Genomic DNA, 25,854 nt, shown 5'->3' on the forward strand with positions numbered 1-25,854 from the left:
TGGCATCTTACCTATAGTGTTAAAAGAGATGAGAGATATTATTTGCTGACCCTTAACTTTACTGTTTCGAAAATCCTTATCTGAAGGTGTGGTACCTTCTGATTGGAAGCACGCCTTCATAACGCCTATTTTCAAAAAAGGGGATAGAAGTAATTTGTCTAACTATAGGCCAATCAGTCTAACTTGTATAACTGGTAAAGTTATGGAGGCTATAATCAAAGAGAAAATGGTAGATTACCTGGACTCCAATAACATTTTGCGGGATAGCCAGCATGGATTTAGGAGAGGTAGATCCTGTTTAACAAATCTGTTGGAGCTTTTTGAGGAAGCTACTCAGGAAGTTGATGATAAGAAGGCCTATGATGTCATCTACTTAGATTTCCAAAAGGCTTTTGATGTTGTCCCCCACAAGAGGCTCCTACTTAAACTCAAAGCGACAGGTATTTTAGGTACCGTAGCGACCTGGATTGATAACTGGTTAACAGATAGGAAACAGCGAGTAGTTATAAGAGGCACAATGTCACAGTGGGCTTGCGTTCATAGTGGGGTACCGCAGGGTTCGATTTTAGGACCACTATTGTTCCTAATTTACATAAATGATATGGATACCAATATATACAGTAAACTGGTGAAATTTGCAGATGACACCAAGGTGGGTGGTGTAGCAGATACTGAATTAGTGGCTCAGCAGCTACAGCGGGATCTTGATTTAATTAGTGACTGGGCCGATACCTGGCAGATGAAATTTAACGTCGATAAATGTAAGGTACTCCATCTAGGGAGCAGAAATATAAAGTACAGGTATTTCATGGGTGTCACTGAAATAAAGGTAGCTGATCATGAGAAAGACCTTGGTGTGTATGTTGATGCTTCCATGTCCCATTCTCGCCAGTGTGGGGAAGCAATAAAAAAGGCCAATAGGATGTTGGGGTATATCTCCAGGTGTGTGGAGTTTAAGTCAAGGGAGGTAATGCTAAGATTATACAATTCCTTGGTGAGACCTCACCTAGAATATTGTGTGCAGGTTTGGTCACCATATCTTAAAAAGGACATTGTGGCCTTAGAAAAGGTGCAGCGTAGGGCCACAAAAATGATTCCTGGTCTTAGAGGAATGTCATACGAGGAACGGTTACTTGAGCTAAATCTGTTCAGTCTCAAGCAAAGGAGACTGAGGGGGGACATGATCCAGGTATATAAGATTCTAACAGGTTTGGATGCTGTTCAACCAAATAGTTACTTCAGCATTAGTTTAAATACACAAACTCGTGGCCATAGGTGGAAATTAGCGGGAGAACATTTCAAGCTGGATTTAAGGAAGCACTTCTTTACACAGCGTGTAGTCAGAGTATGGAATAGCCTTCCTGATAATGTAGTGCAAGCTGAATCCTTGGGTTCCTTTAAATCAGAGCTAGATAAGATTTTAACGACTCTGAGCTATTAGTTTAGTTCTCCCCAAGCGAGCTTGATGGGCCGAATGACTTCCTCTCGTTTGTATAGTTCTTATGTTCTTATGTATAATGACAGACAGACAATATGTAAATCAATTTTGAAATCAGCCTATGGCTGGGCAATATTGTACAATAGTAAAGTTTTTTTCATAGGAAATGATATTGATAATTTTCACGATATAATTTTATTCTACATTTTTACTTAAAATTCACATAATTACGTTTAAAAAGGCAACGTGAAAATTGAGAAACGTGGAAATTGAATTGACTGCAAACTTAAATCTAAATTTAATAAATTATATATATGATATTTGAATGATGTGTGAATGTGCCCTGCGATGGGCTGGCCCCCCATCCTGGGTTGTTCCCTGCCTCGTGCCCATTGCTTCCGGGATAGGCTCCGGACCCCCCGCAACCCAGTAGGATAAATGATTTGGAAAATGGATGGATGGATGGATGGATATATATGATATTTGATGCATACACAGGCCTATAGAGGACTCAGGCGTCAATCCCTCGCACAGGCCTATAGAGGACTCAGATGTCGGTCCCTCACACGGGCCTATAGAGGACTCAGATGTCAGCCCCCCACACAGGCCTATAGAGGACTCAGACGTCAATCCCTCACACAGGCCTATAGAGGACTCAGACGTCGGCCCCCCACACAGGCCTATAGAGGACTCAGATGTCGGCCTCTCACACAGGCCTATAGAGGACTCAGACGTCAGCCCCCCACACAGGCCTATAGAGGACTCAGACGTCGGCCCCTCACACGGGCCTATAGGGGACTCAGACGTCGGTCCCCTCACACAGGCCTATAGAGGACTCAGACTTCAGCCCCTCGCACAGGCCTATAAAGGACTCAGACGTCAGCCCCTCACACAGGCCTATAGAGGACTCAGACGTCAGCCCCCCACACAGGCCTATAGAGGACTCAGATGTCAATCCCTCGCACAGGCCTATAGAGGACTCAGACGTCAGCCCCTCACACAGGCCTATAGAGGACTCAGACGTCAGCCCCCCACACAGGCCTATAGAGGACTCAGACGTCAATCCCTCGCACAGGCCTATAGAGGACTCAGACGTCAGCCCCCCACACAGGCCTATAGAGGACTCGGACGTCAGCCCCTCACACAGGCCTATAGAGGACTCAGACGTCAGCCCCCCACACAGGCCTATAGAGGACTCAGACGTCAGCCCCCCACACAGGCCTATAGAGGACTCGGACGTCAGCCCCTCACACAGGCCTATAGAGGACTCAGACGTCAGCCCCCCACACAGGCCTATAGAGGACTCAGACGTCAGCCCCTCACACAGGCCTATAGAGGACTCAGACGTCAGCCCCTCACACAGGCCTATAGAGGACTCAGACGTCAGCCCCCCACACAGGCCTATAGAGGACTCAGACGTCAGCCCCCCACACAGGCCTATAGAGGACTCAGACGTCAGCCCCCCACACAGGCCTATAGAGGACTCAGACGTCAGCCCCCCACACAGGGCTATAGAGGACTCAGATGTCATTCCGCTGGATGCATTAGAGAACCAGAGCGTACCTCTGGCAGATACGTGGTGGCTGTGTGGTCAGGAGGGAGGATTGAGGCCTCCTCTCCCCAATAATTGTGGAGGCCTCTGCACTAGGGGGATGTTAGCTAGCCTGGTGGATATTGACAAACAGCCCTCTAGGTCCCACAGGTTTGTTACAAGCTGCGAAGATGATCCCAGTGTGTATATAGATGCCATGTGCCAGCCGAGGGGCATTCCAGAGAAATATAAGGCGAGAAGTGAGATAGCTGCAGGGTTTGAATCAATATTAATTTGGCCTACTGTTAACAAAAATGCGGAATGGAAAAATTATTTGTACTATAATCAGCAGAGGTTTATCAACTATACTCAGGAGGCACTCGCATCTCTGGGGGAGCAGCTTCAGGCCACCAGTCTGATGGCATGACAGAACAGGATGGCCCTGGATTGGCTCCTGGCAGAAAAAGGGGGAGTGTGTGTGCTGTTCGGGGATCAGTGCTGTACATTTATTCCCAATAATACAGCCCTGGATGTTTCATTTACTGAGGGTATGAGAAAGTTGCAGGGGTTACAGGATGAGATGGCGAGAAATTCGGGACAACATGACGGGTTGTTTGACTGGTGCTATAATATGTGGGGTAGTTGGCAGTAAGCCCTTATGAAAGCACTCTGTGTGCGTGCTGTGTTCATTCTTGCTTTGCTACTAATCTTTTTTTGTGTAGTTCCTCTTGTTCGCTCCCTAGTGGGAAGAGCGCTGTCTCAGCAGGCGACTATAGCTGCAATGTTTAGAGTGGTGGGAGGACCGTTTGGAGCGGCAACCTCCTGGACCAACACGGAAACGGATGGCGACATAGACACCTTGGATACGCTCCTGCCCATAGCTGAAGTTCGGCCGTACCGCCTGTGAATACTCCATGTTGGAAACGCTGCAGCCTGCCTGCCGCCCACGACACCTGGGACTTTCCTGCTCATGACAGAGTGCCTGTTATAGTAATCTACAGTGTTATCAGTTAACCTTTCAGTTATCTTTGCATTAGCCGTATATGTTTATGTAATGAGCTTGTGGTAGGTGATGTACTCCTGGTAGATTATGTATTCCTGATAATATATGCAATGTATCCTGGGGAGTTCATTGCTGTTGGTTGATTCTGAGTGTTGATAGCTTGTGAGCCATGTCAGCCATGGACCCCGAAGGGGGGCCGCGCCTGTGGCGGGCTGGGAGTGGAATTTCCCTAGATCTTAGGGTTTTAGCCCTCCCTCCTAGGCTGGATGGACAGAATTGTGTGTGGGACTCTTTAGAATCCCAAAGGGGGGAAATATATGGGATATTATTTAGCACTATACAATGTAGAATATAATCATTACGGTATTATTAAAAAGCATGCCAAATACCCGTGATGTAATCATTATAATGTAATCAACACAATGTAATCAATTGAGTATGTATTTGCACCTTGTATTAGCCTCAAATGTTCTGTTAGCTACTTTATGTTAGCCCTGAATGCATGAATATCCACCTTTATTAGTGTTATGCCTTATCATTATGTTGAAGGACAAATATATTATCAACCCTCTAATTAGACAATGTGCAACAGGCTCACCAAAAGTTCACGGCTGAGCATTTTCAAAAAACCAAGTGGAGATGGTCGCACCACCATTACGTTCGGCTGAGGGACCAAACAGTAAAAGAATTGATGGACAAACTTATCACCTAGGGGTGTGGATTGATGTAAAAAACAATGATTGTGAATGGTTGAAGGAATGATGATGCTTAAGTGACGAGATATTGTTAAATGATAAGAACTTGTATAAAAATAGGTATAAAACAGTACTGGACACACTTTAAGTGTCCGGCCTTGGTTGTAACTTAATTGTTGCAATAAAGACTGAATTTGGATCTACACCAGCGGCTTCTGACTTCTGATTTAGCAGGGAATGAAAAACCACAAAACTAACATTTTGCCTTTTTCCCCATCTGTAACTGTTATTATGTTATTATCATTTAGAACTGAATATCCATACTCCCTTTTAATCTCATGCATCTTTTTTATCATTCCCCAGACTTTACTAATGTCAGTTTCCCGTCCTACTGAATTACAGAAGGACCTCCAAAACTCCCTCTTTGCTCATTTAACTACCCTCCTTACGTTAGCCTGCAACTTTTTGTACTCAATCAAATTCTGAAAGTTGTGAGTACTATTTAACATTGTAAAAGCTTTGTTTTGAGACTTAACTGCAGTATCACATTCCTTTGTTTACTATGAGATCTTTGGTTAGTCTGCTTTGCTGCCTCTAGAATTACTGCATCATGGTTAGATTTCTTTTGTCCGACATAAAGCCGGCCCTGCAAAACGTCACCTAACGTCACCAAGTCACATGGTACAAAAACCTACAAGACGATCGTGACAGATCGTGCAGCACGTGCAGAGAGCAAGAAAGATCGTGCAGCACCTTTCAGCCGGCGTAACTGTAAATGTCGCTACTATGTGCCCCTGGCTTATTTTGTAAATGTCTCGTAAATGTTCTTGTTTGTTTTGTTAATCTTAATGGTCACTGGTCAGCTATTACTTCTGTTGTAATTTAAAGCTTCAATAACAAAAATAATAAAAAAACCTCTCAGCCGGCTGCACAAACTGGAACTGCCTCCGTGACACAACTTTGCCCTTATTGGCTGAACAATTTTAGTCACACGCATGACGTTTGTATCTCTGGAAGTTCCGATACGTTATCTGCTATTTCTCCCGAAAAGCCTGTAAAGAAATAAAGTTTCAATAAATGCTCTAATAGTACACATAAGTTAATCATTTATTTATTGTTAGTTACTGTAATGTTGCGCTGGTTTATGTGTTTAATCGTCTAGTCTGTGAAGAAGGCATTCAAGTAAGAATTGCATTGTATTCTGTGCATGACAATAAAAACTTTGAATCCTTGAAATAAATGTATTTGATCTTTTTCCTGGCAGCTATCTTTTCACTGCTAGCACTTTGGATCAGGAGTTGGTTATTGTAGAAGAGGTAATGTGCATGCAGGTGATATTTTTATAGATGTATCTACACCCTTTTGGAAGTGCGGCCATCTCAGTCAGGTCTCGCACTACGAGGAATAGAAGTTGTCTAGTTTGGCTGCTGTCAGTTTATATTACAAGTTTATATTACAGTTTATATTATTATATTACACTCCTGCAGCCGCCGGCAGATGGCGCTCCCCCTCACGTCAGCTGCAGTCAGACCTAAGTGAAGTCGAACGCACCCAATGGCTCCTCCCCATTCCCAATTATCAAAAAACCCACTAATTGAATGGGTCGCGTAATTATCGCTATGAATTCTGGGAGTCTGTGCAACTTCAAGACCGCAGCTCTCGTGTTACTTATAACAAGGAAGGAATATTATTCTATATTTTTAATGGCGACCGAATGATTGATTGATATAATGTAGTGTTTCATTCTATATCCTGTTTTGATAAGATATCGACATTTCGTAAACATTCGATATACAGTTAAACCATAATTGGTCCGTCTTGTTTCTTTGTCACCCAGAAACTTCACAACTGTGTTGTGAGCGGATTTTCAGCGCTTATATGTTTTTAAACTTGTCTTAAAATTTTGTGGTACTTCTACGTTTCTGCGCTTTTGTAAATGTAGATCGTATGTTTTGTCATTTGATTAAAGCGTTTGAAGACTTTGCAGCGCGCTGACACCAGTCGGCCACCGTAGCTTAGCAACCGAATCATAACAATTCTTTTCCGTTTAGAGTTTTCATTTGAACATTTAAAGCAGCTCAGACTTGCAGTTTATCAGCAAGAGAGAAGACGCGAAAGATGTCCATCGTGAAAACCACCGTGAATCTCCAGAGGATTGACTGGCTGCTGCCGAAAGGTGCAGTCAGTGTGCGGATCGCCCCGGAATACATCCCCGGTCCAGTTGGCCGAGGTAAGGATGGCAAAATGATGCCCAGACTAACTCGGCACTTAAAGAGTTAAAGTCAGAATATGCTTGACTAGTCTTCTTGAATCTTCTGTTCTATTATCTTGTTTTAGAAGTACATGTCTAAATAATAAAGTAGTTCACCTTTAGCTTTAATTTACGGGAGTCTTTTTGCATGTCTACTGCATTATATAATGAAATCAGTAAAATCTGTGGCTGTGCTGTGTTTAAACATCAGAGAAAATCATCATGAAGTGGTAAAGTAACAGCTGAATATGTCCTAATATACGGTGTTTCCCCGAAAATAAGACAGGGTCTTATATAAATTTTTGCTCCAAATGACGCGTTACGGCTTATATTAAGGTAGTATTTTCCCAAGTATAACATGCTACAGTATATTTACCGGTATTCATGAAAAAAATCCACATTTATTCAAACACAGACATCATGTCATCTTCTAACAGTATCTTTCCATGTAAACAATTTGACGGTGAATTTATTCATGAACAAAATTCTGCTGTATACTGCATATGTTTATTCAAATATAGTCGTCATGTCATGTTCTTCTGGAACATCATCGTAAATCTCCAAGTTCCAAATTCCGTCCTGAATATCTCGCAACTCAATTTCCTGTAGAACCAGTGTCCCCAATCTCTCATGTTTAGCAATAACTCTGTCCTTAAATGAGCGCCTCTTGTCCATGTAGCCTTCTCGTAGTATAACCGCATCTCATTCTAGTTACCGTACAATCCATGGGACAATAACTAGGGCTTATATTACGAGCTTCTTGAAAAATCATGTTAGGGCTTATTTGCTGGGAAACGCGGTAGAAATCAGAAAAAGCATAAATCTTAGTTTGGTACCTTGAGAGTGAATAAATAATGCAACTTATGGAAAGTGTAAGATATGTAAAGGATTTGACTTAATAGTCAGTTGTTGATGCCAGCATTTGGATTGAGTGGGCTGCTATATTTGATGCACATGAACCTTTCCAGTGTTGTTTTTCGCTGTTGTTCTGCGTATCAGGGAATCTGTGCACAAACTGGCTTGTTTTTATAGGTCAGGTTCCCCTGCTGAAACGCAGACGGCCCAAGTCAAGACCAGCGCATAAGTTTCCCAAGCGTGTGTTTCCTGTATCCAATAAAGACGGCAGAATTTTTCTTAGTGTGCAATACCGACTGCCAAGTGTGATATCTGTGATGGTTGTGATGTAGTGTTGTTGTACAGTGACATAATGTTTCATTTAAATTAAATATGCTGTCCCCTGTCTTTATAATCCCAAAGGACAAACCAGTTCCAGTGATGCTGGCCGTCGGAAGAAGTGCCGCACCAGGCCGCCGGCAGCCAGCTCCCTGACCACGTCTGCCTCTCCTGGATCTGCTGCCATCCCGGTGGCAACCAGCAGGGGTCAGCAGGGCACAGGCCGCCGTAGAAATACGGCGGGAGGCCGGTCAGGGCGAAGAAGGAGGTATGACCAACAGAAGGGGTTAGAGCCTAAGCCCAGCTCACCAACCTTCTCCTCCTCTTCATTTTTATTTCCGTCTTCAGCCCCCTCCTCTTTTGTTTCATCCCCATTTCTTTTTATGGGCTCCTCTGTTTTATCCCCACACTTAGTCACACCTGTAAGCCCAGCTCCACATCCATTTTCAGCTCCAGGCATGGTTCATCTGACCCCTCTGCTTCAGGCTCCAGCACAGGCTGTAGCCGCCTCATCTCACCTGGAAAAATTCTATTGGTTGTATAACTATTATGTAACCAAGTACTCTAAAATGACCTATGACGCCAAGTGCTTTACTGAGTACTGGTGTCAGGAGTTTTGGAACAGACATTTAAATGAAATTAACTTAGCGAAACAGGGGAAGAATGAGGATAATGAGGGTACTCATTCATCCAAGAGGCGTAGGATTGATGAAGATGAGTTCATCTTTCCTATTGATGCACTGGAGCAGCTAAGTACCATGCCCAGGGCTCAGGAGATGGGTGTGGAGATGGGCTATCAGTCAGATGCACATAGCTACATTTCCCTGTAGATTCAGCACATAATTACACGAGAGTTGTCATACATACTTAGGATAACCTAATTTTATCTTATGTTACCATATAGTTCTATAGCATAAGGTACTATAGGATACGCTTAAGATAGGATAAGGTTAAGATAGGACAAGTTAAGATACTCTTAACTTGTATGCCATTTTATGTTTTACAAAGACATGATAAATTACCATAAGTTTAGGATAAGATTATATGAGATAGGATTGCATAGCATAAGATAAGAAAGATAGGATAAGATAACATAGAATAAAATTAAGATAGGATAGGTTACGGTAAGCTTAAGATTGTATAACATAGGATTAGATTAATTATAAATAAAGCAGTCCTCCTTAGAGGGGGGGTGGTGGAGGGAATATTTAAGAAATAAAAATAGGATCAGTTAACATAAGGTAAAGATAAGATTGTATAACATAGGATTAGATTAATTATAAATAAAGCAGTCCTCCTTAGAGGGGGGGGTGGTGGAGGGAATATTTAAGAAATAAAAATAGGATCAGTTAACATAAGGTAAAGATAAGATTGTATAACATAGGATTAGATTAATTGTAAATAAAGCAGTCCTCCTTAGAGGGGGGGTGGTGGAGGGAATATTTAAGAAATAAAAATAGGATTAATTCAGAAGGTTAAGATAAGATTGTATAACATAGGATTAGATTAATTGTAAATAAAGCAGTCCTCCTTAGAGGGGGGGTGGTGGAGGGAATATTTAAGAAATAAAAATAGGATTAATTCAGAAGGTTAAGATAAGATTGTATAACATAGGATTAGATTAATTATAAATAAAGCAGTCCTCCTTAGAGGGGGGGGTGGTGGAGGGAATATTTAAGAAATAAAAATAGGATCAGTTGGCATAAGGTTAAGATAAGATTGTATAACATAGGGCTACAGTGAAGAAATCAAAAATTTCAAGGCAGCATGAAGGTAACGCACAATCAGGGATGTGCAATTTCTGAGGCATGTATTCAAAAAAAGTATTTTAATTGTGTTTTATGATTCATATTTGAGTTCATGAAATAAAATGTTTTTTTCTACAGACTTTGATCAGTGTTTTTGTATTTTGTAAAATACGAGAAATACTGTATGCATGGTAATGTCAGGTGTGCAAAATGTTTGTGCTAACAAAGGACACAGAGCCCCTAGAAGGGCACAGAGCCCCAGGGAACTTCCAAGCAGCAGAGCAGATTCCAACAACCGAGGATCAAAGGAAAGAAAAGATACTGGCAGGAAGAAGATGATCTTGTGGCCAAAGGTTAAAAATGTAGACGTTTGGAGAACAAATGTGTTACAAATGAAATATTATTTGAAATGTGCTACAGCTTAATCATTCTATCATACATCCATCCATCCATTTTCCAAACCGCTAATCCTACTGGGTCGCGGGGGGTCCGGAGCCTATCCCGGAAGCAATGGGCACAAGGCAGGGAGCAACCCAGGATGGGGGGCCAGCCCATCGCAGGGCACACTCACACACCATTCACACCTACAGGCAATTTTTTAGCAACTCCAATTAGCCTCAGCATGTTTTTGGACTGTGGGGGGGAAACCGGCGTACCCGGAGGAAACCCCACGACGACATGGGGAGAACATGCAAACTCCACACACATGTAACCCAGGCGGAGACTCAAACCTGGGTCCCAGAGGTGTGAGGCAACAGTGCTAACCACTGCACCACCATGCCGGCCCACAAATTTAAACAAATTCATTTTAAATAACTTTAATCTCAGAGCCAATTGCCATGTGCCCACAAATATTTCAAGTATTATTGTTTATGATTATAAATGCCGAATACATTACTGGAGCCTTCGATTTAGCATACACAGTGCCCTCTACAGGATTCTGTCGAAACAGCATCTCTCAACCTCGTTCACAAGATTTGTCTTTTTCACAAAATGTTTTTCTTTGTAAATCCCAAAATCTTCCTATAAATGTATGTATGAATGCTTCTCGTCTTTTTCAGTCACACGAAGCCTTTATAAATGAGCTCCCCGATTAATCTGTTTACATGAAAACATCTTAATTGCGTTAAGGCATGTAAACGTAGCCACCTAACGAAAGGTAACCACGTGACTTAGCAGACTGCATGTTCCTCATCTCCTCTGTATGGACCATAGAGCTGTGTATCGGAGAGTCTGACAACACGCTACGTTTCAAGATACAGGCATTACAATTCAATGCGCTGCTCTATTTTACCATTCTTTTTTTAAAAAATCTTCTTTTAGAAAAACATGGCACATTATAGAGAGCACACCACCAAATGGATGAAATCTGAGTAAAAACATTTGATTTTTAACGCAATCAGAATAAAGGGGTCTGCATTTATCACTGTCCCTGTAACAATCCAGCATCGTAGCACTACAGCTATTTCGGATTCAGCCAACGAATAACGTTGCTAGTCAGCAGCCTTGTGCAAGCTACTGAAAATTACTAATTACCAATTACTGCATATAAAAGTAATTATAATAAGGGTGGGATTCGACCGTGTGTCTGCCTGGGGGGTCGCCGGCCAGGATCGCCAGCAGTTTGGACGTGTGGTTGGTCATCAATGTGCTGCATCAGCGTCTGCTCCCTCTGCCTGACCTGCCCTGTATAATTACATAATCAAGGAAAATAACAGTGGGCTAAAGGTTGCATAGTGATCACAGTAACATCGAGTCGATGTTGAAATACATGGTGCAAACAAAAGTAGTGGAATTACACTGACGAGTTACTACCAACACTGCTAGGCAGCTAGGTTTGCTAATGCTAACGTTAGCAGCGCACCCATATGCTACTTCCTCTCGCAAGATAAGGCAGCGTTACTGTCACTGTGTAAATACAATGAGATCTCTTTGGAGCAAGCCTGTCAATACCATGTTAAGTGTAAAACCACAAGTTAAATACCTAGAAAAATAATAGAAATATAGATGGTGCTGAACCATGGTGAACAGTGGAGTCATAACAGAGGCTGTGCGTTGTGTTCAGTCACCTTTCACTGTAAATCACACATGGGTTCACAATCTTTTGTGTCTGCTCTGAATCCCTCAGGGCTGGAGTGAAAACTCCATTCACACTAACATGGTGCCAAGGGGTATTGGGTAGTCATGATTCTATCCTTTTTGGATGCAATTTGTTTTACTGATTTAAATAAGTTTTAAAAAATTTCAAAATATAAGGATAGCTCATTGTATCCAAAGGGATGTGCCAAGCTTGCAGTGTTGATGTGCTGCCACCTTCTGGGAAAATGATGAACTGATTTTCAGATTAAGAACATGTATGGTTTTCTGGTATCAGGTGAGAACCGTTCATGCTGCGAACCTATGCTTATGGGTTAGGGTTAAGCTTGGGTCTAGAGCTCAGGGTACTTCCAGGCTTGGAGGCCAAGGATAAGGTCTCTCTTTCCCCATGTAAGCATTTAATGATGATCCAGCACCAGGGCTTGGGTAAGTCACCACGAGTTGGGAGCCTCATTCCCCAGGTAAAGGATGAACGATGTCCATCCATCCATCCAGGTAATGCTAATACTTAAAAGTAAATAGCATAATCATGCAATGATAAGAAAGAGAATAAGGCAAAAACATTTCTTGAAATTTGGCCTGAGGGTGGCGCTAGAGTGATGGATGGATTGAACCCAAATTTGGTATGAATAGTTGGAACTGACCTCTATCGATGTGCCAAATTTCAAAAAAGTTGCCAATCGGCTCTATGGGCTGCCATAGACTCCCATGGCAAAAAGCATAATAATAGTGAAAACTACTAAAAACTATAGGTATCCTAATAATAATAGGCTGTCATCTCTAAATTGCCCACAGTGTGTGAGTGAGTGCATTCCCTGCAATGGACTGGCATCCCATCCAAAAGTATACCATTGTGTCCTATGCTACCTGGGATAAGCTACAGGCCCTCGTCTCCAGGATATGCGGTACGAGGATGGATGAATAATAATCATGTTTATTTCAATTTCAATTATTGGCAAATATAAACATGTACCAAGGATAATAGCAATAAATACAGTATGCCAAAATAAATGCTAGAGGAGAATCCTGCAATTCCTGCCCCAGTCCTGGGTCTGGGGAGTTTATTCTCACTGAGATTGCATAGGATTCCTCTGGCTGCTGTTTTTCTCCCATACATGTGAAGTGCTACTTCTTCATTGCCCACATGTGAGCCAGTATGTGAGCCCTGATCCGGGCTACCATCCCACCCAAGGCATTTCCATTGTATGCTGCTTCCTGCAGTCCTGCAGTGGATAAAACTAAAGGACAATGGTTTGTTGATTTATAGCACATGTATTATTATATTTTATATTGTTCAAATACACATTACTCAGTAATAACTTAGTAACTACTCAAGTACAAATGATGAACAAATACACTAACTTATGATTAAGAATGAACGAACGTGGGATCAGTATATAACTAATACTTTCTGGTTAATTAATAAATTAAGTAAGAGTGTACTACTTCAGGGGCGGCATGGTGGTGCTGTCATGCCCGGCTCGTACGATCCTCGTGTGTGCCACGCCCCCTGATTACCCACGTGTGCTTCCCTGATCTTGCCCAGCTGTGTCCACTTATTTTCGTCCAGTGTCGTCTATTTCAGTCCATGACTTGCCTTAGTTTCTGGTCCGTCATTGATGTTAGTTAGTCTTAGTGCTGTCTGCTCCGTCCCGATCCCGAATAAATCCCTGTTTTCCCCGTACTCCGCCTGCTTGACTGCTTCCTGCCCGCTTGTCAGCCTGTGCGCACTACCCGCTTTAACCAGCGAACTCTGACAGGTGCACTGGTTAGCTCTGTTGCCTCACACCTCTGGGACCCGGGTTCGAGTCTCTGCCTGAGTCACATGTGTGTGGAGTTTGCATGTTCTCCCCATGTCGTCGTGGGGTTTCCCCCCACAGTCCAAAAACATGCTGAGGCTAACTGGAGTTGCTAAATTGCCCGTAGGTGTGTGTGTGAGAGTGAATGGTGTGTGAGTGTGCCCTGCGACGGGCTGGCCCCTCATCCTGGGTTGTTCCCTGCCTTGTGCACATTGCTTCCGGGATAGGCTCCGGACCCCCCGCGACCCAGTAGGATAAGCGGTTTGGAAAATAGATGGATGGATGTACTACGACATTATTTGTGCCCCCTCAAGTAAAGTGTTGCTCCTAACTCATCTGGTCTTTTTATATGTTGTTAAAACATACTGAATTAATCCCTGCAAGAAATTCTTTGAGGGGGTTAGAGAGAAAATGCAGGAGACTGAATCCAGGACCTCAGCTATATCTTTTTTAAGTGTTTATGTGTAAACAGTCAAGACTTAACTATATGGGCTCATACTAAAATTAAAAATTCATGGCAAAGTGTTACTCCATTTTGAACAATATGAGCAGAGTATGCACAACCTTTTTATGTGAGACACAGCTATATGCACTATATATTTGTGCTTCCCCTAGACTTCCTGAGACCTTAAATAGTGTGACATTTGCAATAGCGAAAGCCTTCGTTTTAAAGATGACTTTTCATGGTTTCACTTGAAATCATGTGGAAAGATCACATCTCCACCCACAAAGCTCTTTCATATTTCCTGAGAGCCTGCTGCAGTGGGCTCTTGGGCAGGCAATATTGTATGTAACAGACCAATAAAGGAGGATCACTGTTTGAGGGTACTATTATAGCACTTGATTTATATTACTTATTATCCTCAGTCTTGATAGAATGGTAGACTTCATTGATAAGGACCTACAGTGGTCTGTCAGTAAACCTACAGCTTGGACCACTACCTAAATTTCAGATCAGGTCAGGTCAGGTCAGGTTGGGGAGATTGCACTGGAATAGGGTAGTAGGGACCTTGCGAGCTGGATCACCCTCAGGGAATCATGCCACATGGTCATAGTGCTGTACCTGACACTTACAATGCAGGTAACCTGACTCACGCGGGACTCCCTGAGCAACCACTCATTTGACACGAAGTCAAACCAGTGGTACCCAAGGATTCTCCGAAGAGACACAGTACCAAAGGAGTCCAGTCTTCATCTCTGGTCACTGGATAACGTCCATGTCTAGCAGCCACACAGCAAAATAAGGAGCACCAGGAGACCTTCACCGTCTTACAAAAATATCAGGAGTGCCACAGACCCCATTCCAGCGACTACATGACCCCCATGCTCTCCCAATCCATCTACTGACATGATAGGAAGAGGCACGAGAGACATGAATGTCACTGCTGAGGTAAGTGATCCTCTCAAGGTTGACATTCTCTCTTTTTCTGAACTACATTTCACTGTAAACAGTACATGTACTGTAGATTCCCATTCATATTCCATTACTGCTTCTCCAGTACAGGGAACTGCTGTGCTGGGAGCTTACAACAGGACCCAAGGTACCCAGAGTAGTATACACACAGTCACAGTTCACACAGTCTGTTGATGGAAACTAGTGAACACAGAAAACTGAAGCCCAGCTCACCAACCTTCTCCTCCTCTTCATTTTTATTTCCGTCTTCAGCCCCCTCCTCTTTTGTTTCATCCCCATTTCTTTTTATGGGCTCCTCTGTTTTATCCCCACACTTAGTCACACCTGTAAGCCCAGCTCCACATCCATTTTCAGCTCCAGGCATGGTTCATCTGACCCCTCTGCTTCAGGCTCCAGCACAGGCTGTAGCCGCCTCATCTCACCTGGAAAAATTCTATTGGTTGTATAACTATTATGTAACCAAGTACTCTAAAATGACCTATGACGCCAAGTGCTTTACTGAGTACTGGTGTCAGGAGTTTTGGAACAGACATTTAAATGAAATTAACTTAGCGAAACAGGGGAAGAATGAGGATAATGAGGGTACTCATTCATCCAAGAGGCGTAGGATTGATGAAGATGAGTTCATCTTTCCTATTGATGCACTGGAGCAGCTAAGTACCATGCCCAGGGCTCAGGAGATGGGTGTGGAGATGGGCTATCAGTCAGATGCACATAGCTACATTTCCCTGTAGATTCAGCACATAATTACACGAGAGTTGTCATACATACTTAGGATAACCTAATTTTATCTTATGTTACCATATAGTTCTATAGCATAAGGTACTATAGGATACGCTTAAGATAGGATAAGGTTAAGATAGGACAAGTTAAGATACTCTTAACTTGTATGCCATTTTATGTTTTACAAAGACATGATAAATTACCATAAGTTTAGGATAAGATTATATGAGATAGGATTGCATAGCATAAGATAAGAAAGATAGGATAAGATAACATAGAATAAAATTAAGATAGGATAGGTTACGGTAAGCTTAAGATTGTATAACATAGGATTAGATTAATTATAAATAAAGCAGTCCTCCTTAGAGGGGGGGTGGTGGAGGGAATATTTAAGAAATAAAAATAGGATCAGTTAACATAAGGTAAAGATAAGATTGTATAACATAGGATTAGATTAATTATAAATAAAGCAGTCCTCCTTAGAGGGGGGGGTGGTGGAGGGAATATTTAAGAAATAAAAATAGGATCAGTTAACATAAGGTAAAGATAAGATTGTATAACATAGGATTAGATTAATTGTAAATAAAGCAGTCCTCCTTAGAGGGGGGGTGGTGGAGGGAATATTTAAGAAATAAAAATAGGATTAATTCAGAAGGTTAAGATAAGATTGTATAACATAGGATTAGATTAATTGTAAATAAAGCAGTCCTCCTTAGAGGGGGGGTGGTGGAGGGAATATTTAAGAAATAAAAATAGGATTAATTCAGAAGGTTAAGATAAGATTGTATAACATAGGATTAGATTAATTATAAATAAAGCAGTCCTCCTTAGAGGGGGGGGTGGTGGAGGGAATATTTAAGAAATAAAAATAGGATCAGTTGGCATAAGGTTAAGATAAGATTGTATAACATAGGGCTACAGTGAAGAAATCAAAAATTTCAAGGCAGCATGAAGGTAACGCACAATCAGGGATGTGCAATTTCTGAGGCATGTATTCAAAAAAAGTATTTTAATTGTGTTTTATGATTCATATTTGAGTTCATGAAATAAAATGTTTTTTTCTACAGACTTTGATCAGTGTTTTTGTATTTTGTAAAATACGAGAAATACTGTATGCATGGTAATGTCAGGTGTGCAAAATGTTTGTGCTAACAAAGGACACAGAGCCCCTAGAAGGGCACAGAGCCCCAGGGAACTTCCAAGCAGCAGAGCAGATTCCAACAACCGAGGATCAAAGGAAAGAAAAGATACTGGCAGGAAGAAGATGATCTTGTGGCCAAAGGTTAAAAATGTAGACGTTTGGAGAACAAATGTGTTACAAATGAAATATTATTTGAAATGTGCTACAGCTTAATCATTCTATCATACATCCATCCATCCATTTTCCAAACCGCTAATCCTACTGGGTCGCGGGGGGTCCGGAGCCTATCCCGGAAGCAATGGGCACAAGGCAGGGAGCAACCCAGGATGGGGGGCCAGCCCATCGCAGGGCACACTCACACACCATTCACACCTACAGGCAATTTTTTAGCAACTCCAATTAGCCTCAGCATGTTTTTGGACTGTGGGGGGGAAACCGGCGTACCCGGAGGAAACCCCACGACGACATGGGGAGAACATGCAAACTCCACACACATGTAACCCAGGCGGAGACTCAAACCTGGGTCCCAGAGGTGTGAGGCAACAGTGCTAACCACTGCACCACCATGCCGGCCCACAAATTTAAACAAATTCATTTTAAATAACTTTAATCTCAGAGCCAATTGCCATGTGCCCACAAATATTTCAAGTATTATTGTTTATGATTATAAATGCCGAATACATTACTGGAGCCTTCGATTTAGCATACACAGTGCCCTCTACAGGATTCTGTCGAAACAGCATCTCTCAACCTCGTTCACAAGATTTGTCTTTTTCACAAAATGTTTTTCTTTGTAAATCCCAAAATCTTCCTATAAATGTATGTATGAATGCTTCTCGTCTTTTTCAGTCACACGAAGCCTTTATAAATGAGCTCCCCGATTAATCTGTTTACATGAAAACATCTTAATTGCGTTAAGGCATGTAAACGTAGCCACCTAACGAAAGGTAACCACGTGACTTAGCAGACTGCATGTTCCTCATCTCCTCTGTATGGACCATAGAGCTGTGTATCGGAGAGTCTGACAACACGCTACGTTTCAAGATACAGGCATTACAATTCAATGCGCTGCTCTATTTTACCATTCTTTTTTTAAAAAATCTTCTTTTAGAAAAACATGGCACATTATAGAGAGCACACCACCAAATGGATGAAATCTGAGTAAAAACATTTGATTTTTAACGCAATCAGAATAAAGGGGTCTGCATTTATCACTGTCCCTGTAACAATCCAGCATCGTAGCACTACAGCTATTTCGGATTCAGCCAACGAATAACGTTGCTAGTCAGCAGCCTTGTGCAAGCTACTGAAAATTACTAATTACCAATTACTGCATATAAAAGTAATTATAATAAGGGTGGGATTCGACCGTGTGTCTGCCTGGGGGGTCGCCGGCCAGGATCGCCAGCAGTTTGGACGTGTGGTTGGTCATCAATGTGCTGCATCAGCGTCTGCTCCCTCTGCCTGACCTGCCCTGTATAATTACATAATCAAGGAAAATAACAGTGGGCTAAAGGTTGCATAGTGATCACAGTAACATCGAGTCGATGTTGAAATACATGGTGCAAACAAAAGTAGTGGAATTACACTGACGAGTTACTACCAACACTGCTAGGCAGCTAGGTTTGCTAATGCTAACGTTAGCAGCGCACCCATATGCTACTTCCTCTCGCAAGATAAGGCAGCGTTACTGTCACTGTGTAAATACAATGAGATCTCTTTGGAGCAAGCCTGTCAATACCATGTTAAGTGTAAAACCACAAGTTAAATACCTAGAAAAATAATAGAAATATAGATGGTGCTGAACCATGGTGAACAGTGGAGTCATAACAGAGGCTGTGCGTTGTGTTCAGTCACCTTTCACTGTAAATCACACATGGGTTCACAATCTTTTGTGTCTGCTCTGAATCCCTCAGGGCTGGAGTGAAAACTCCATTCACACTAACATGGTGCCAAGGGGTATTGGGTAGTCATGATTCTATCCTTTTTGGATGCAATTTGTTTTACTGATTTAAATAAGTTTTAAAAAATTTCAAAATATAAGGATAGCTCATTGTATCCAAAGGGATGTGCCAAGCTTGCAGTGTTGATGTGCTGCCACCTTCTGGGAAAATGATGAACTGATTTTCAGATTAAGAACATGTATGGTTTTCTGGTATCAGGTGAGAACTGTTCATGCTGCGAACCTATGCTTATGGGTTAGGGTTAAGCTTGGGTCTAGAGCTCAGGGTACTTCCAGGCTTGGAGGCCAAGGATAAGGTCTCTCTTTCCCCATGTAAGCATTTAATGATGATCCAGCACCAGGGCTTGGGTAAGTCACCACGAGTTGGGAGCCTCATTCCCCAGGTAAAGGATGAACGATGTCCATCCATCCATCCAGGTAATGCTAATACTTAAAAGTAAATAGCATAATCATGCAATGATAAGAAAGAGAATAAGGCAAAAACATTTCTTGAAATTTGGCCTGAGGGTGGCGCTAGAGTGATGGATGGATTGAACCCAAATTTGGTATGAATAGTTGGAACTGACCTCTATCGATGTGCCAAATTTCAAAAAAGTTGCCAATCGGCTCTATGGGCTGCCATAGACTCCCATGGCAAAAAGCATAATAATAGTGAAAACTACTAAAAACTATAGGTATCCTAATAATAATAGGCTGTCATCTCTAAATTGCCCACAGTGTGTGAGTGAGTGCATTCCCTGCAATGGACTGGCATCCCATCCAAAAGTATACCATTGTGTCCTATGCTACCTGGGATAAGCTACAGGCCCTCGTCTCCAGGATATGCGGTACGAGGATGGATGAATAATAATCATGTTTATTTCAATTTCAATTATTGGCAAATATAAACATGTACCAAGGATAATAGCAATAAATACAGTATGCCAAAATAAATGCTAGAGGAGAATCCTGCAATTCCTGCCCCAGTCCTGGGTCTGGGGAGTTTATTCTCACTGAGATTGCATAGGATTCCTCTGGCTGCTGTTTTTCTCCCATACATGTGAAGTGCTACTTCTTCATTGCCCACATGTGAGCCAGTATGTGAGCCCTGATCCGGGCTACCATCCCACCCAAGGCATTTCCATTGTATGCTGCTTCCTGCAGTCCTGCAGTGGATAAAACTAAAGGACAATGGTTTGTTGATTTATAGCACATGTATTATTATATTTTATATTGTTCAAATACACATTACTCAGTAATAACTTAGTAACTACTCAAGTACAAATGATGAACAAATACACTAACTTATGATTAAGAATGAACGAACGTGGGATCAGTATATAACTAATACTTTCTGGTTAATTAATAAATTAAGTAAGAGTGTACTACTTCAGGGGCGGCATGGTGGTGCTGTCATGCCCGGCTCGTACGATCCTCGTGTGTGCCACGCCCCCTGATTACCCACGTGTGCTTCCCTGATCTTGCCCAGCTGTGTCCACTTATTTTCGTCCAGTGTCGTCTATTTCAGTCCATGACTTGCCTTAGTTTCTGGTCCGTCATTGATGTTAGTTAGTCTTAGTGCTGTCTGCTCCGTCCCGATCCCGAATAAATCCCTGTTTTCCCCGTACTCCGCCTGCTTGACTGCTTCCTGCCCGCTTGTCAGCCTGTGCGCACTACCCGCTTTAACCAGCGAACTCTGACAGGTGCACTGGTTAGCTCTGTTGCCTCACACCTCTGGGACCCGGGTTCGAGTCTCCGCCTGAGTCACATGTGTGTGGAGTTTGCATGTTCTCCCCATGTCGTCGTGGGGTTTCCCCCCACAGTCCAAAAACATGCTGAGGCTAACTGGAGTTGCTAAATTGCCCGTAGGTGTGTGTGTGAGAGTGAATGGTGTGTGAGTGTGCCCTGCGACGGGCTGGCCCCTCATCCTGGGTTGTTCCCTGCCTTGTGCACATTGCTTCCGGGATAGGCTCCGGACCCCCCGCGACCCAGTAGGATAAGCGGTTTGGAAAATAGATGGATGGATGTACTACGACATTATTTGTGCCCCCTCAAGTAAAGTGTTGCTCCTAACTCATCTGGTCTTTTTATATGTTGTTAAAACATACTGAATTAATCCCTGCAAGAAATTCTTTGAGGGGGTTAGAGAGAAAATGCAGGAGACTGAATCCAGGACCTCAGCTATATCTTTTTTAAGTGTTTATGTGTAAACAGTCAAGACTTAACTATATGGGCTCATACTAAAATTAAAAATTCATGGCAAAGTGTTACTCCATTTTGAACAATATGAGCAGAGTATGCACAACCTTTTTATGTGAGACACAGCTATATGCACTATATATTTGTGCTTCCCCTAGACTTCCTGAGACCTTAAATAGTGTGACATTTGCAATAGCGAAAGCCTTCGTTTTAAAGATGACTTTTCATGGTTTCACTTGAAATCATGTGGAAAGATCACATCTCCACCCACAAAGCTCTTTCATATTTCCTGAGAGCCTGCTGCAGTGGGCTCTTGGGCAGGCAATATTGTATGTAACAGACCAATAAAGGAGGATCACTGTTTGAGGGTACTATTATAGCACTTGATTTATATTACTTATTATCCTCAGTCTTGATAGAATGGTAGACTTCATTGATAAGGACCTACAGTGGTCTGTCAGTAAACCTACAGCTTGGACCACTACCTAAATTTCAGATCAGGTCAGGTCAGGTCAGGTTGGGGAGATTGCACTGGAATAGGGTAGTAGGGACCTTGCGAGCTGGATCACCCTCAGGGAATCATGCCACATGGTCATAGTGCTGTACCTGACACTTACAATGCAGGTAACCTGACTCACGCGGGACTCCCTGAGCAACCACTCATTTGACACGAAGTCAAACCAGTGGTACCCAAGGATTCTCCGAAGAGACACAGTACCAAAGGAGTCCAGTCTTCATCTCTGGTCACTGGATAACGTCCATGTCTAGCAGCCACACAGCAAAATAAGGAGCACCAGGAGACCTTCACCGTCTTACAAAAATATCAGGAGTGCCACAGACCCCATTCCAGCGACTACATGACCCCCATGCTCTCCCAATCCATCTACTGACATGATAGGAAGAGGCACGAGAGACATGAATGTCACTGCTGAGGTAAGTGATCCTCTCAAGGTTGACATTCTCTCTTTTTCTGAACTACATTTCACTGTAAACAGTACATGTACTGTAGATTCCCATTCATATTCCATTACTGCTTCTCCAGTACAGGGAACTGCTGTGCTGGGAGCTTACAACAGGACCCAAGGTACCCAGAGTAGTATACACACAGTCACAGTTCACACAGTCTGTTGATGGAAACTAGTGAACACAGAAAACTTGCAACATTATACTGATTTTTTGTCAGGGTCAGAACTGAACTCACAGCTCCGTAATTGTGGGGCCATAGTGTTACTCACTGAGCAAAACAAGCTCATGTCTGCATGTCTGCAAAGACCCCTATGAAGAGAAACAGAGAGGACCCTGTAACTTTGCCTGGATTAGGGTTAACAGGGTCCTGCCCAGGGGCGATTTTAGCCCATTTTTGGGGCTGCTTCAGTATCCCCAAAATGAATAAAAGCACCCCCAAGGATTTCTAAAGATTTCTAACTTTTTTTGACAGTTCATGCTGTTTATGTGAGACAGTATTAAAATATGAAAAAGCATTCAGATGTAATATTTTAATAACTAGTATAGATACCCCCCCACAGCCCCGAAAAATGGTTCGTTCCAGCTTCACTCTCCGCTACTCTGACTGGCTCCAGCGCTCCTTCCAGAGCAATGGTGGCTGAGACCCATTGCAGCAGTGGTGTGAGCACTTGGCTTAACACAGGACATGTTAGCTGCATTTAACCTTCAGTAACTCTTTCTTTATATAGTTAGGTAGTAGGAGTCTGACCATGTCTCTTATTAGCTGAAAAACATTACCCTCACAGGTAAACTGCAGTGTTGAAAACACGTTTTCTGACGATGTTTGCTACTCTACAATCCGCCCAACTCTGTAGGAAAATCAGCAACATTTTGACCGTCCTGTTGCTCCCATTGAAATTTATATAGCCTAAATCTACAAACTTAAATTGCCAACCGTTTCACCAGTCCTCTTTGAAATGGAACGAGAGAAGCTGGTTATTTTTTCATGTTCCGAATATTAAACCTAAGGTAGCTAACTGACTGGATGCCCATTAACTTCATAACTTCTGGTGTGTGTGTGTGTGTGTGTGTGTGTGTGTGTGTGTGTGTGTGTATTTTGCACAGAAAGACAGCCAGGTTCATAATGGATATAAGGAAGTTTTTTCAAAAAAAGGACGGGCATTCAGATAAAAGGAGAAGATCATGATCTGTCAATCAAGAATAATGTTGGATCAGTGTTTAAATAGTCATATATTTTATTAAATGCAAACGTGGTTTGGTTATTTGCCTTTTGATTGAAAGTACACTGAGAGAAGAGTTTTTTTATTAGTGATGTCAATAGCATTTTTTTATATTAATGTAATTTCTTTATCTAATTGAATACTATCTATTTGTGTATGATTGTCAGTTCAAAGAGGGAGAGAGGAAAGAGCAGATAGTGAGGAGAAAGTACAAGGTCAGGAAGAACCAGGTAAGAAAACAAACAGGGAATAGTCAGTGACAGGCAAAACAGAAACTGTTAAACTGACAGAAAAAGATCCTAATTTTACTCATACAATCTGGAAGTTGTGTTCTCTCTATATTAAAGCTGCTATACAGAATCTGCAAAACAAACTGTGTTGAAGCAGTTTGTGCCTCTTTAACAATATTCTAACATAACATTATTATCGTTAATTGGGCAGAATAAAATTAATGATATATTTTTCTTTGGTTCAGCCACAAATCTACAAAACCTCAGCCAATAGTAGGTAGGTCAACTTTTGGACCATCTAGTCTGTATGACTGCCGCAGTACGTGCCCCCCACATTTGCATTAAGTCAGAATGAGCACCCTAAGAACGTGAAAATTTAGCAGGCTGACATTGAAACAAGAAGAAAAGGGAAGACAATGCTTAGTATATTCGAAATATGAATTTAGTATACTTTAGGTATTTTAATTCAAAGTTTTGTACTTTTTTGATTGAATTGTACATGTTTGAAGTATTTTTATTTTCAAAAGATGCTTATAACTTTCCTCCAAGTACCACAATGGGGAGCTCACGTACCAGGTACCACAGTTTGAGAACCATGATCTTATATCATTAGACTTCATTCTGAAATGTAAACAGGACACCTTCATTACATTTTCCTATTTATCGATCTGATTTACTGTTTGGTTAATCTCATTACACAAGGAGGCGAAGAACAGGGAGAGACTCTGAGAAAGCAGACCAGGGAACAAGATGAGGAGAGGCAGAAAGAACCAACCAGGGAAAGAGATGAGGAGAGACAGACAGGGCAGAGTTCCAGTCAGCAGTCCAAAGATGTTCAAGATATGGCTCTTGATTTGGGGGATAAGACTACTGGTCCTAAACAGGTAAAACTGTCCCAGTACCCTCTCACTCAGTTTGGCACACAAAAAAGATCCTTCCAAGAAAACTGGTTCAAAAGCTTTAAATGGTTAGAATATTCTTTATCCAAAAAAATGCTGCTTTCTGCTACGCTTGTCGAGTCTTTGACAAAAGTCTTAGGTATGACACATTAGTGAACGATGGAGTCAGTAATTGGCAAAAGGCACTGAGCAAGTTTCAAAAACATGAATCCACTCAGTCACACAAGGACAGTGTAGTTTGTTGGAACAGCTACAAAGCAAGTCTGTCACAAGGCAATATTGTGGAACAGATAGAGGCAGCAAGTGCCGCAGAAGTAAGTGAAAGAAGGGAGTACCTAGAACGTATTGTGGCAGTGACCTGCTTTTTGGGGAAGCAAGGAATATCATTTAGAGGTCATGATGAAACAGAAGAGAGTGACAATAAAGGGAATTTCTGTGAGTGCATAAAACTTTTGGAAAAGTTTGATCGATTCTTGCAGAGGTACACACCCCCATGAAACACAACATACATCTCTTGTAGTAGTCAGAATGAGATGATTGAATGTTGTTCACAAGAGGTAACTGCAGCTATTGTTCATGAGATGACGGAATCACAGATGTATGCCATTATGGCTGATGAGGCCAGAGATGGAAAGACAGAACAGTTGGCTTTTGCAACTGTCAAACACACGCTGGGCATGCCAGGTTCGTTCAGTAATGGCTGTGCTTAACAACTTCCATGCCATAATTGAGTGCCTCTCCACTATCAACATACCTATTGCGGTGGGATTAAAGGCAAAACTCAGTAAATTCTCCTCAGTGTATTTGCTGATTGTTTTCAAGGATCTACTGTCTGTAACCACATGTTTAAACACATACCTACAAAAGGAGACCATAGATATTGCCCAGGCACAGACATATAAAGATGCAGTGGTTGAGACTCTGAAGCAGAAGCGCAGTGATGCCACTGCTACTGATATTCATGCAAGGACAAAGGCTTTGTGTGAGGCAAACCAGGTAGTTGTTTTGGAGCAGTCTTCTGGACAGAGGCAGAAACGAAAGAAAATGGATGGATTTGTTGTTAAGTCAACCTGTGGGGCAGGCAGTGAAGTCTGTGGCTCTTCTATTTCTTAAAAGGAAATTGTTGTTTCCTTGTCTGGACAGAATGATCTCTGAACTTGAGAAGCGTTTTTCTGGTGTTAGTCAGGAATTGCTTAATGGGATTCAGGCGTGTAGTCCAACCTCAAACCAATTCTTGTCTGAGCCTCATTTGTCAGCCCTGGCACTGCATTAGCATATTGAACTTCGGTTAGAGGAAGTTGCAGTTGCCAAAAACTTTTTGAAGCTCCAGAGTGAGGCTGGTGCCATTCCAGATATGTTAACATTATACAAACTTCTGGATAAAA

At 42.2% G+C, this 25,854-nt stretch overlaps 2 protein-coding genes and 2 long non-coding RNA genes across 9 annotated transcripts in view; 3 read left to right on the plus strand and 1 right to left on the minus strand.

Moving 5' to 3' along the window:
• The window catches only part of LOC125723400 (G-protein coupled receptor family C group 5 member B-like), a 202,372-nt gene that overhangs the window by 114,559 nt on the left and 61,959 nt on the right, over nt 1–25,854 (minus strand). The window lies entirely within an intron of this gene.
• LOC125723403 (uncharacterized) lies at nt 6,689–21,694 on the plus strand. 4 transcript variants are annotated; one of them, XM_049000003.1, is made up of 4 exons: nt 6,689–6,897; nt 8,176–8,359; nt 10,068–10,192; nt 21,651–21,694. In XM_049000003.1, the coding sequence occupies exons 1-3, from the start codon at nt 6,786–6,788 to the stop codon at nt 10,081–10,083; spliced, it is 312 nt and encodes a 103-aa protein (XP_048855960.1). In that variant the 5' UTR covers nt 6,689–6,785; the 3' UTR covers nt 10,084–10,192; nt 21,651–21,694. The 4 variants fall into 4 exon arrangements, with proteins under 4 accessions (XP_048855960.1, XP_048855959.1, XP_048855958.1 ...); XM_049000002.1 differs by lacking the exon at nt 10,068–10,192 and adding an exon at nt 17,030–17,154; XM_049000001.1 differs by lacking the exon at nt 21,651–21,694 and adding an exon at nt 14,689–14,732.
• Nucleotides 9,475–9,978, plus strand: LOC125723445 (uncharacterized). 2 transcript variants are annotated; one of them, XR_007386902.1, is made up of 2 exons: nt 9,475–9,565; nt 9,799–9,978. It is a non-coding gene; the product is annotated as an uncharacterized LOC125723445 (long non-coding RNA). The 2 variants fall into 2 exon arrangements; XR_007386901.1 differs by having other exon boundaries at nt 9,557–9,680.
• On the plus strand, nt 15,992–16,940 carry LOC125723439 (uncharacterized). Of its 2 annotated transcripts, none has more exons than XR_007386893.1 (2): nt 15,992–16,642; nt 16,761–16,940. It is a non-coding gene; the product is annotated as an uncharacterized LOC125723439 (long non-coding RNA). The 2 variants fall into 2 exon arrangements; XR_007386894.1 differs by having other exon boundaries at nt 15,992–16,527.

The sequence above is a fragment of the Brienomyrus brachyistius genome, unplaced genomic scaffold, assembly GCF_023856365.1.
Source record: "Brienomyrus brachyistius isolate T26 unplaced genomic scaffold, BBRACH_0.4 scaffold48, whole genome shotgun sequence".
In the NCBI taxonomy this organism is placed as follows: Eukaryota; Metazoa; Chordata; class Actinopteri; order Osteoglossiformes; family Mormyridae; genus Brienomyrus; species Brienomyrus brachyistius.

Excerpts from the sequence above, each read along its gene's own strand:
- LOC125723403 (XM_048999999.1), top strand. The coding sequence starts at position 6,786 with ATGTCCATCGTGAAAACCACCGTGAATCTCCAGAGGATTGACTGGCTG. Across the intron at positions 6,898-8,175 it reads CCCCGGTCCAGTTGGCCGAG|GACAAACCAGTTCCAGTGAT; the intron begins GTAAGGATGGCA and ends ATAATCCCAAAG.